The following is a 13,114-nucleotide window of genomic DNA, read 5'->3' as shown; positions in this document are numbered from 1 at the left end:
TCTTTGACTAATTCAAAATGGCTGACCCTTCTCAAGTACCTAGGTTTCGAAAGTGTAATGCTAGGGACTGTAATAGGCATCTTCCAAAGGCTTCTCTCGACCCTCATACTGTTTGTTCCAATTGTCGGGGTAAAACCTGTCAATTGGGAGATCGGTGTGAGGAATGCGTGGGCCTTTCGGAATTCGATTTTATCGAATGTGATAAGTATACACGCAGACTAGAGAGAGATAGGGTAAGGAGAAGTTCTTCTAGGTCCGTAGATTTTTCCTCTCCACATGCCCCTGAACCTAATCCTTCCCCTGTAGTGGTTGTTCCTAACCCCCCTTCTAGCACTCAGGAACCGTCGATGCAAGACATGTTACGTGCTATCCATGCCTTGGGGGAGAGGGTTGAAGCGTTAGCAAGTGACCGTAATCAACTCATGGCTGACGTGAAGGAACTTAAGTGCCACAGTGCCACGGCGGAAAGTGGGAAAGTGATTAGTGCGCAAAGTGTTGTGAAGTGTTGCGACCGAGGGTTCGTCTGTTCGTGCCTGTCGTTCACCTAGTCCGGGACCTCTTGCAAGCTCCCAAGCCCAGGGGAGAAGCAATGTCGTACGACTTATGGGTTCGAGAGGCCTTGATCAGCGAACAGACGTTCCCTCTATGGTATCAGGCGTATCTCGTCAAGATCGCCCCTACCATAAGACGAGAGAGCCCATTTTTACCTCGTCTTCCGAAGGCGTTTCACGCAAGAAACCATGGAGCAAGGTTTCTAGGCCTTTGAAACGCAAGTCGGTCCCTTCAGGACAGGTCCAACGTCCCGGATGTAGTCATTGGGACAGTTCGGACCCGTTGCTGTCATCGGATGACTGCTCGCCGCCTAAGCAAGGCAAAGTTGTGCCGTCTCAGACGCTAACCCCGGCTGTTACCGCACCCGTTACCGTAGACCCTAAATGGGTTATACTGCAGGACATGCAGTCTAAACTTGCGTCCCTTATGGAAGATTACAACGCAGAGAAGGTTTCCGTTGAACCTAGCCGTTTATCTCGTGGAGATCCTGGCCGTCAGCCACCCAAACGTTCTGTTGTGCGTCCTGTTGACGTTGGTGTTGCCAGTTCACGTCAACCAGTTGGGGTTGTACCACACCCGATGCGGTCTCGTGTGGACTTTCAACCTAATGTGGACGTTAAGCAACTCACTGATGCGCCTGGTGACGTTCAGGACGTTCGCCAACCATCAGAGTTGACTTGTTTTGACGCGGTGCGTCAACCTCCGCAACCTAGAGTTGTTTTGACTGCACAACCCAGGCGGTCTAAGCAGTCTCGGGTGGACGCTGTGCGTCCTCACGCACCTGTTGTTGTTGTTGACAGTTCCCAGACTGTTCAACAGTTTCAGGACGCTGCGTCCTGCTCCGTCACTTATGCACCAGTGCGGGCGGACGCTGCGTGTCAAGCATTGCCTACCCCTTTGCTTGTTTCTCATCAGTTATCAGATGAGGAGCTTTCGGATGAGGACGTTGCTGACCCTCAGCCTGAGGATCATCCTTCAGATATTGATGAGCCTAGAGCAGTTCTGCCATCTATGGACTTTAAGAAAGTCATGCTCATCTTTAAAGAGTTGTTCCCTGAACACTTTGTCTCTGTGGCTCCTCGTTCGCCGCCGTCTGAGTTTGTTTTAGGCGTTCCTGCTGCCATGCCAGCCTTTACAAAACTCGTTCTCTCTCGCTCATCCAAGAGAGCTTTACGGCTGTTAGGCGATTGGTTAGAAACCAAGAGGAGTTTAGGGAAGACTTCCTTTGCCTTCCCCCCAACTAAACTCTCGTCTAGATCGAGCGTCTGGTATGTCACGGGAGAAGTTCTCGGCTTGGGAGTTCCTGCCTCTGCCCAGGGCGACTTCTCAAGTCTTGTAGACTCTCCCCGCCGCCTAGCCATGAGACGCTCGAAGATTAGTTGGTCATCCTCAGACCTGGACCATCTACTTAAGGGCATCTTTAGGGCTTTTGAAGTTTTTAACTTCCTTGACTGGTGTTTGGGAGCCCTGAGTAGGAAAATCTCATCAGCCGATAGAGATGTTTCCTTACTCATCATGTCCTGCATGGATAAGGCCATCCGCGATGGATCCAACGAGCTCTCCGCCTCGTTTACGTCAGGAGTCCTAAAGAAGCGAGAGTCTCTGTGCTCTTTTCTGTCAGCAGGAGTGACGCCCTGTCAACGATCTGAGCTACTCTTTGCCCCTTTATCTAAGTTCTTGTTTCCTGAACTTTTAGTTAAAGAAATATCGTTGTCCCTTGTGCAGAAGGACACCCATGACTTGGTTGCGTCCTCGGCTCGCAAAGGGACCCCTTCGTCTGCCTTGTCTGCTAGACCTAGGATAGACACTCCAGCGTCCAGGTTTATTCCGCCCTTTCGTGGCAGAGCCCCCAGCAGGGGAAGTACTCGTGCCGAAGGGAAGAGAGGAAAGAGGAAAGGAGCCAAGTCCTCGCGAGGCAGTCTGACTGCCCGCAGCTTCAGACAGCAGTAGGTGCCAGACTCAAGAACTTCTGGCAAGCCTGGGAGAAGAGAGGCGCAGATCAACAGTCTGTGAGGTTGCTCAGAGAGGGGTACAAAATCCCATTTGTACGCAAACCTCCTCTAGCGACGTCCCCCATCGATCTCTCTCCCAGGTTCCGAGAGGAAGCAAAGAGACAAGCCCTGAAACTAGAAGTGTCTCTTTTGCTAGAGAAGGGAGCGGTGGTCAAAGTCTCGGACCTTCAATCACCGGGGTTTTACAACCGTCTCTTCCTAGTACCGAAGAAGACAGGAGGTTGGAGACCGGTGCTAGACGTCAGTGCTCTGAATGTCTTTGTCACAAAGACAAAGTTCACCATGGAGACCACGAAGTCAGTTTTAGCAGCGGTCAGAAAGGGAGACTGGATGGTCTCTCTCGACCTAAGAGACGCTTACTTCCACATCCCCATTCACTCAGATTCCCAACCTTTTCTGAGATTTGTGTTCGACAATGTGGTGTACCAGTTTTGGGCCCTGTGCTTTGGCCTAAGTCCTGCTCCTCTCGTGTTTACGAGGCTTATGAGGAATGTGGCAAAATTCCTTCATTTATCGGGTATCCGAGCCTCCCTTTACAGTATTTGGACGACTGGCTTCTCAGAGCCTCGTCCAGTCATCGCTGTCTGAAGGATCTCAATTGGACTTTAGATCTGACCAAGGAATTGGGACTTCTGGTCAACTTGGAAAAGTCCCAGCTGATCCCATCCCAAACTATTCTGTATTTAGGGATGGAGATTCGCAGTCCAGTTTTTCGGGCTTTTCCATCGGCCCCCAGAATAGATCAAGCCCTGCTCGTAATCCAAAAGATGTTGAAGAGAGAACGTTGCTCAGTCAGGAATTGGATGAGTCTGATAGGAACTCTATCATCCCTGGAGCAGTTTGTCTCGCTAGGAAGGCTACACCTCCGACCTCTACAATTCCATCTAGCTTTTCACTGGAAAAAGGACAAGACGCTAGAGGCGGTCTCGATCCCGATTTCCGTAACAGTAAAGACTTGCCTGAATTGGTGGAAAGACAATATCAGTCTACGAGAGGGACTTCCCCTAGCAATTCAGAAACCAAACCACGTTCTCTTCTCAGACGCATCGGATTTGGGTTGGGGTGCGACACTGGACGGTCGGGAATGCTCAGGTCTGTGGACCTCAAGTCAGAGGAGCATGCATATCAACGGCAAGGAGCTTTTGGCAGTTCACCTGGCCTTGATAAGCTTCGAGAGTCTCCTTCTAGACAAAGTGGTGGAGGTCAACTCGGACAACACCACAGCCTTGGCGTACATTTCCAAACAAGGAGGTACCCACTCTGACACTGTACGAGATCGCAAGGGACCTGCTCATCTGGTCAAGAGATCGAGGCATCTCCCTAGTGACGAGGTTTATCCAGGGCGACTTGAACGTTCTAGCAGACTGTCTCAGTCGGAAAGGTCAGGTAATTCCAACCGAATGGACCCTCCACAAGGATGTGTGCAAGAGGCTTTGGGCGACTTGGGGTCAACCCACCATAGACCTCTTTGCAACCTCGATGACCAAGAGGCTTCCAATCTATTGCTCTCCAGTCCCAGACCCAGCAGCAATACATATAGATGCCTTTCTCCTAGACTGGTCTCACCTAGACCTATACGCATTCCCACCATTCAAGATTGTCAACAAGGTACTGCAGAAGTTCGCCTCTCACGAAGGGACAAGGTTGACGTTAGTTGCTCCCCTCTGGCCCGCGAGAGAATGGTTCACCGAGGTACTTCGATGGCTGGTAGACTTTCCAAGAAGTCTTCCTCTAAGAGTAGACCTATTACGTCAGCCACACGTAAAGAAGGTACACCAAAGCCTCCACGCTCTTCGTCTGACTGCCTTCAGACTATCGAAAGACTCTCGAGAGCTAGAGGCTTTTCGAAGGAGGCAGCCAGTGCGATTGCAAGAGCGAGGAGAGCTTCTACCATTAGAGTTTACCAATCGAAGTGGGAAATCTTCCGAGACTGGTGCAAGTCAGTATCTGTATCCTCGTCCAGTACCTCTGTAGCCCAAATCGCGGACTTTCTCTTATATCTGAGAAGAGTTCGCTCCCTTTCAGCTCCCACGATCAAGGGCTACAGGAGCATGTTGGCTTCGGTCTTCCGGCATAGAGGCTTAGATCTTTCCAACAATAAAGATCTACAAGATCTCCTTAAGTCTTTTGAGACCTCTAAGGAACGTCGTTTGGCTACACCTGGATGGAATTTAGACGTGGTCCCAAGATTCCTCATGTCAGACAGGTTCGAGCCTTTACATTCAGCCTCCCTGAAGGATCTCACTCTTAAGACTCTTTTCCTGGTGTGCTTGGCCTCAGCTAAAAGAGTCAGTGAGCTTCATGCCTTCAGCAAGAACATCGGTTTTTCGACAGAAAAAGCCTCTTGTTCTCTTCAACTTGGTTTCCTAGCCAAGAATGAACTGCCTTCTCGTCCTTGGCCTAAATCTTTTGATATTCCTAGCTTATCAAAGATCGTAGGCAACGAGTTAGAGAGAGTATTATGCCCCGTTAGAGCTCTTAAGTTCTATTTAGCTCGTACTAAGCCTTTAAGAGGTAAATCTGAAGCGTTATGGTGTTCGGTTAAGAAACCATCCTTACCTATGTCAAAGAATGCTTTGTCATATTTTATCAGATTGTTAATACGAGAAGCTCATTCACACTTGAGTGAGGAAGACCGATCTTTGCTTAAGGTTAAGACGCACGAGATTAGAGCTATAGCAACTTCCGTGGCCTTTAAGCAAAATAGATCTCTGCAAAGTATCATGGACGCGACCTTTTGGAGAAGCAAGTCAGTGTTCGCGTCATTTTACTTGAAAGATGTCCAGACTCTTTACGAGGACTGCTACACACTGGGTCCATTCGTAGCAGCGAGTGCAGTAGTGGGTGAGGGCTCAACCACTACACTTCCCTAATTCCATATCCTTTTAATCTTGTCTCTTGAAATGTTTTTAATATTGTTTTTTGGGTTGTACGGAAGGCTAAGAAACCTTTCGCATCCTGGTTGATTTGGCGGGTGGTCAAAGTCATTTCTTGAGAGCGCCCAGATTAGGGGTTTGATGAGGTCCTGTTGTATGGGTTGCAGCCTTTGATACTTCAGCTCCTGGGAGTCTGTCAGCATCCTAAGAGGATCGCTGGGCTCCGTGAGGAAGACAGACTTACAAGGCAGAGTAATCGTCTAAGTCGACTTCCTTACCAGGTACCTATTTATTTTGGTTTTGTTATATTGATAACTGTCAAAATGAAAAAACTCTTAGCTTATACGCTGTAAACATATTAACTCTGGTCTCTACCCACCTCCTTGGGTGTGAATCAGCTATTATATATTCACCGGCTAAGTTTAATATTCAAAAATGATATTTTAATTATAAAATAAATTTTTGAATATATTTACCCGGTGAATATATAAATTAAATGACCCTCCCTTCCTCCCCAATAGAGACGCAGCGGGACGAGAAGAATTGAAGGTTTTGTTTACATTCAAGAGTGGTATCTGGCCGACAGTTGGCGCTGGTGGGCACACCCGCAACCTGCATAGCGATCGCTCGCGAGTTTTTTGAGTATGTTGTCTGTCGAGCCGCAGAGTTGCAGCTATTATATATTCACCGGGTAAGTATATTCAAAAATTTATTTTATAATTAAAATATCATGTTTCCACGATGTGGCAGCTATGTCAATAGTATTTGGATCTCTGGTGTGTTTTCATCTTGGTGTTTGGTTCTCAAAGATATTTCCAGGTACTGTACAAGAGTTTTCCTAAAGAAATTGATTTGCCTATCTTAAGCATATCATTAATTTGTGATATGATCATTTTATGTACTTTGTAGTGAAAACATTACTATAATCTTATATATATCAACAGTTCCAATATAACCAGCAGAACACTACCAACCTGCAGCACAATATAACTTTTAGTAAATCCCTTATCAACCTATGAGGTAAAATTAATTACTATATACGTAACCTTACTCTTATTGTGGGTGTCTTGAAGCTACTCCCTAATTTTTTCACCTGAATTTTCAATGGAATTTTAACTCTTACCTTTTATTTTTACCGTACATGTTAAACCAAATGGATTTAATAATCAATGATGGAAAATAAAATAGGGTTTGCCTTCATCCAAACCCCTTTTTAGTGTTAGATTGCTGTGTGGTCCACAAGGACTAACACAAGAGCACAAAGGTTTACTTACCAAGGGATTGTTCAATTCTTGCTTACACATGTTAAAGGAAAAGACTAACGACTTAAATCAAGTCACCTCATGAGAGGAAATCCATAAAAAAAGCTAAGACAACCATCATGATGTGCTAAGGAAAAGTTGATAAGCTTTCTCTGCAATCTATTTTCACCTATTTTCCTTGCTAGGTGCCACGATTGAGCTAAGCATCAGGAATGCATGTTGAACCGATTGGAATTGTTTCATGTAGTACCCAGACCAACCTGTAAAGCTCTGGATATCGTGAACTTGCATACTATATTAAAAAAGCTAATGAAGCAAGTTTTTTTATATCATGGGTTTCATGGATAAAATGTGGATTGGTCTTTTTGATGAGGAAAGTCTTGATACACAGATACCCCTTGTAGAAAGGGACTTGTTGGTCTGTCTAGAAACAGACTACCTTTAATGATGACATGGATCTCTTGAAATATGCTTGCATGGTAGAACCGGACCAAGGTAATCACAACTAGGCTATAAAGCTGAGATGTAAACGAGGTCCTGCCTCAGGAGAGGCTTTTCGTTTTTGGCCAGCTAGAGAAAATCCAGGGTCAGTATCAGGAGACAGTCAGGAGTGAGGGTGAGGAACGTTTGTTCTCTACAGAATGCAGCAAGGTCACAGATTCTTGCTCTCAAGGCTAAGGCTATTGAAAATACTGCCGTCTAAAGTAGCCCTTTTAGAGTAATTAGGGAATCCTCTGATTTTTCAACAAATTTAGCACTATCGAAAGACCAAGACACTGAAGTAGTTGTACCAACAGATGTTGCAAAGCAAAGGACAGTAATTTTGTGAAACTTGTCCGAATCCAATCCCACCTAAGGGGTAATGTTAAGGTAGTAGTATAATAAAATTGTGGATAGCTTACTCTTCATATCTTCAAAGATGTAGACCATAAGAGAACCCAAGAAGTCCGGGGTTATCCAGCATGAGGTCCAGTCCCTAAGGAAGGCCATCCATGCTCTCCACACTGACTGGCCTTGTCTGGTGGAAGAAGACTTCTTGCATCCCATCAAATGCATAATGATGTTAGCCAAAAAGTCTCATCTGTATGCTGTATTCAAGAGAGAAAACCAGGTCACAAACAAGGCAGCAAGGAGTGGAAACCTTGGAGTACAGTATGTGGCCACAATGGAGCCACAAGCAAAGCTGTTCCTGTGAAGTCTGATAGGATCTTCAAAATCTTCATAATAAAGCTCTAAGGAAAAAATAGATCAATCAAAGACAATCTGTTCCCTGTCTAGGTTCAAGAAATCTTGTAACTGCCTAAGAATTCACACCTGGAGCTACTTGAAGCAGAAATTTGTAGTTCTTTGATGTTGCTAACAGGTTCCCATGGAGATCCAGCACAATTCAGAGGATCTTGTGTGGAAGGAGCTCTGGTCTGAAATGTACTCTGTATCCAAGGCTGTCTGCACGGACAAGGCTGTCCATCATCACATTGAGAAAGCTTGACAGCTGGATTGGGGTGAGGAACAGATCCCTCTCACAAATGATCTTCATAATCGGGAGGATTATTGTAGAGTTCTTAGCAAGATCTCCTTATCTGGAGAGACCTAAGTCTGAACTTCCATGTTTGAAATACCACTATCAGTGCCAACACATTTAAATAAAATGCTGGAAACTGAGGCAACTCCCTCTTCAGAGTCTAGATCATCCTCTGACCCAAAATCTTCTACATGTTTAAGGGCCTAGTCTTAGCTGTTTGAACCCATTGTAAGCATATAGAGCAGTTCTCAGGGTCCCATGCTCTGCCCCAATAAGCATAACAATCGCTATTATAATGACACAGTGCATGGCACCAATAATGGTTGGTAGGGTTATTACACCCTCCCTGGTTACTCATAAAAATCCATGTTACTCATCTGTAATAAGAAAAGATTTGATTAATATTCTGTAAGGGAAAGAGAATATGTAGCTTTTTCATCAACGAGGGAAATAGGGACTGAAACAACTACACACCTCATATGCTATATAAGAATTGAGAGGCTAAAGGTAGGCAAACCTACCCAAATACTGTAGAATATATTTATCCCAAGAGGAATTAACCTTTTCCCTTGACTACCTAATGGGTAATTGGGAACCATCCGACAAGTCTGAAGGTAAGGAAAGGTTCCCTCAAGAAAGTCATAGGGTGTTAACTTATCCCCCTACCACCCAAGAATAGTTTATGGACTTTTCCTTTTGTATGATCCCTATACATCAAGGTTACAATTATGAAAAATATCTATTATACTTATCCCCGTACTACCCAAGAATAGTTGACACCTACTAACTAGTAGGCATGTAGAAGAAAGTAACCCAATGTGCCTCATAGCTTGTGGGTCGAGTAGCCTTCCTCATCCACATTAACCCATCCCTAAGGATGGGATAGGGTGGAAGGAACTCCAGCATAGAAGTACCTCCAGCTTTTTCTAAACAAAGCATCTACCTCAGGAAAGAGATGACCACTCATAATACATAACCTATTGTCATAAGTAACCTAGCAAAATATATTCATAGCTTTATACCCCAAATTATAAAATGTAATCATTACAGTATATTACTGTTTCAAAGAAACTAGTTTGTCTCATGAATATGTATATAGAATATTCACTGATGTTGCAAGGGGCCCAAAAGTTCTAGGCTGACAGTGGGGTTAGCAATTTAAACACAAAATATAAAAAAAAAAATATTAACACCCATGACCCATTTTCTACATGGTACTGGATTCATTATAGGAAATAAAACAAAAACTCTGAAGAAAAAGAAAATGCAAAGAGAATAAAAATAGTTTTTATATTTTCAGTTGTCTCATATATTGAACATTCAGTAAAGGGATTTTGACGAAGGAAAAATCTATTTCTGGGAAGAGACCTGTGATGCCCGGTGAAAAGGGTCCTTCTTTACACTTTTCTGATATAAATCCTTCTGTTTTGGAAGATTTATATCAGAAAAGTGTAAAGAAGGACCCTTTTCACCGGCCGTCACAGGTCTCTTCCCAGAAATAGATGTAAAAAAATAAAGAAAATAATATATTTTTTTACGTTGATCATAAGAAAATTTGCTGCTTTTAGACAGTTAGAAATTGGTCAGTGTGCTAGTTCTCCATTGCTTAAAAGTTATTTTATTTGACAGGAATACTTAGAAGATGTAAATTACCTCGCAGATGATGAGATGTATTCTGAATTCTTTACACCATATGGACTGAAGATAAAAAGTAAAGGTAAGTACTCCTTATTAGTAATTGTGATATAATTTCAAGATTTTATTACAGTACTTTTCATTATGATTGGAGGTAAGTTAATGAAGTTTGATATGAGTAGGCTTTACTAATTTTTTTTTCATACAGTGTTTGCCAGAGTTTATTAACCCTTTAACCCCCAGGCTCTTTGGAAATTTCCAACCCTTAACCCCCAGGGGGTTATTTTTTTCCTCAGCACATTTTGCAGTATATATTTTTTTAAATTGCTCTAACAGCCTTAATTTTTATCATAGAGAGGTCAGGTTGGTCTCATTCTCTTGGAAAATGCCTGAATTTTCTCAAAAAATTATCAAAAATATGAAAACAAAAAAATTTATAGCATTTTTTTGCATGGACGTACCGGTACGTCCATGTGGGGTAAAGGGATGGGTTTTGTGAAACGTACCAGTACGTCCTTTGGGGGTAAAAGGGTTAATTTTAGGTTAATGTGTGGATGTGAGACTTTTAACCTTGAATATTTTGAAGAATTAAGTCCATATAATGCTGGCACAGTATAAGATTAAAATGAGATCTTTATAATTTATAATACATTTTATTTCTCAAGCGTTTCTCTCCCTTTTTTCTTGATAGATACTATTTATTGTTGTAGGGAAAATAGATATTTTTATAGTTGTTGCAGAATGTATATTATTATAGTTATTTTATCCAGCTACTGTATTCAAAAACTAATGTATAGTGAAAATTTAAGCTTGAATAGAATACTAGTTGCTACCAGGAGAAGAGTCCTAGAAGATTATTAACTTCCACCATAAATGTTTTGTACAGTACAAGTTTTTTCTCTGCTTTGTGATCCTTCTCCAGAATTAATCTTCTATTAAAGTGAAGTCGGGTTCCTGTTATATGAGCCTTTTTTAAAATATTAGTTGTTATTTTACATTTTTTGTGATTTTATTCGTAGTTAGCAATACTGGAATTAGAAAAAAATTTTATGATTAGAAATTGCACAAAACAATATCCCTATTTGCTTCAGCTTTAATACTGTTGGTTGAATAGTTTAGCATTGTTTTCCATTGTTGTAATATGGGCATTAATAGGCAAGTGGCATTTTTGGGAATCCATGTAACATATTGATTCTTCTTTCAACTTCCACATCACACCATAACAATTTATCCCTGAAAGTTTCACTACTCTTGAGTAAAATTGTAGCTAGGAAGTTGTTCACAAACAGACAAATGGGCAAAAACCTAACCTCCTCCCCAATTTTGTTGGCGGAGGTACAGTAATAAACAATACCATTGACGATGAACAAACAGATGAATCTCAACATTACATTTATCAACAGCCAAGCAATATGTTGACTTATCCCTTTTACTCCCAGTGGACGTACTGGTACGTTTCACAAAACTCATCCCTTTACCCCCATGGACGTACTGGTACATCCTTGCAAAAAACTGCTATTTACATTTTTTTTTTGCATATTTTTTATAGTTTTATGAGAAACTTCATTAATTTTTCAAAAGAATGAGACCAACCTGACCTCTCTATGACGAAAATTAAGGCTGTTAGAGCAATTTAAAAAATATATGTTGCAAAATGTGCTTGAAAAAAAAAAAAATGCCTGGAGGTTAAGGGTTGGAAAGTTCCAAATAGCCTGGGGGTAAAAGGGTCAAGGTGCTTTGGCCATCAGAGTCAACTTCTCCACCTATTTCTATTCTTGCATTAACTGGGGGAAGAAGATGCAAGGAAAAGAAATAGCTAGAAAAAATTGACTTAAGCGGCTGACATCGCTATACAGTTAGTCCAAAATGTAGTATAATTTTGTTTTTTATATGATATATTTTCAATTTATTGTGGCAATGAAATATTTTTTTCTGGTTCTTTCTACATACATGTTCTATCTCATTTAATGTCTTGAGCATCTTTATTATGCAAGTTAGGGTAAAAAGAAAAATAAGCAATCTTTGCCCTCCTTGGTGAGAGGTAGGAAAACTGTAATTTAGATACAAATGCATAAAAATAGTTATGTAGAAGGATCTTAATTTGTAGGATCGTTATTGTTACAAAGTTTTATGCAATAACATTTGGTTTTATAGAGGCTGCATAAGGATTTATTTGTGAGGTGAAAAGCTAGGCATGATAAATGAAAGAAATTGGACTGCTAGATGATATGGAGATGGCTGAAACATCAGCTAAGGTTGAATATACTGATTACAGGGCATTAAAAGGAATGTTTTTCTTCCCTAAAGTACTTGCTTAGATATGCTCTTAAATTTTCAATATATCTTGCTGCATATTTATCCCTCTTCTTTGACTACTTTCCCATTGTAGCTGTAAATGTTGTTAATATTAAATGGCTTGTCATACGGACTTTTTTATCTTCAAAGTAGTCAAGGCAAAAGGAATAAAAAGGTGGGACGTATTAAAAATTCAAGGATTAATCCAGGCTTGCCCTTTAGGGTAAAAAGAATGGCACTGAATGGAAGCAAATAAACGGCGCGAAAAATCTATTTTTGGGTGAGATAGCCATGACGTGCTGATGGAGGGTTCCTTCAGTAGCTTCCTAATGGTATATTTGACTAGTCAAATATACCCTTAGGAAGCTACTGAAGGAACCCTCCATCAGCACGTCATGGCTTGAGCCCAATAAAGATGTTGCTTAATAAGAAAATGGATAGTTTTTGTCTTGAGAGTATATAGTTTCATGTCAGTGGTGCAAGTGATTTTGAGTTGTTGAAAGTTAAGAACACAAAAGGTTGAAATGTTAATTTTCAATATTAATCTTACCCGATGATCATGTAGCTGCAACTCTGTTGCCCGACAGAAAAAACCTAAGGTCGGGATACGCCAGCGATCGCTATACAGGTGGGGGTGTACAACAACAGCGCCATCTGTCGAGTAGGTACTCAGGTACTTCTTGTCAACAAGAACCAATTTTTCCTCTGTCGTGCCACCGGCAAGACCTACTTGGATACGCTGTTGTTTCTGGAGTTGATTTCTCGCTTTTGGTGATGTATTCTCTCTAGATATTAGCTTTCGCTGTTCAGGAGTTATTATCATTAACTTATCAAGCTTTTTTGATTAGTTTTGGATTAATTGTTGACGACTTTGATAGATTTTGGATTCCCCCCTTGGCTAATTCAAGATGTCTGACCATTCTCAAGTCCCTAAGTACAGGCAGTGTAGCGCTAGGGACT

General features: G+C 42.0%; 1 protein-coding gene across 1 annotated transcript in view; it reads left to right on the top strand.

Annotated features, from left to right (window-relative positions):
* The window catches only part of LOC137624725 (uncharacterized), a 66,435-nt gene that overhangs the window by 16,406 nt on the left and 36,915 nt on the right, over window positions 1-13,114 (top strand). The window contains exon 6 of the mRNA XM_068355680.1: window positions 9,854-9,941. Coding sequence (XP_068211781.1) covers window positions 9,854-9,941 — 88 coding nt within the window. The remainder of the gene's footprint in view (window positions 1-9,853; window positions 9,942-13,114) is intronic.

The sequence above is a fragment of the Palaemon carinicauda genome, chromosome 2 (genome assembly GCF_036898095.1).
Source record: "Palaemon carinicauda isolate YSFRI2023 chromosome 2, ASM3689809v2, whole genome shotgun sequence".
Taxonomy (NCBI): Eukaryota; Metazoa; Arthropoda; class Malacostraca; order Decapoda; family Palaemonidae; genus Palaemon; species Palaemon carinicauda.
This window is presented reverse-complemented; position numbering and strand designations above follow the sequence as displayed.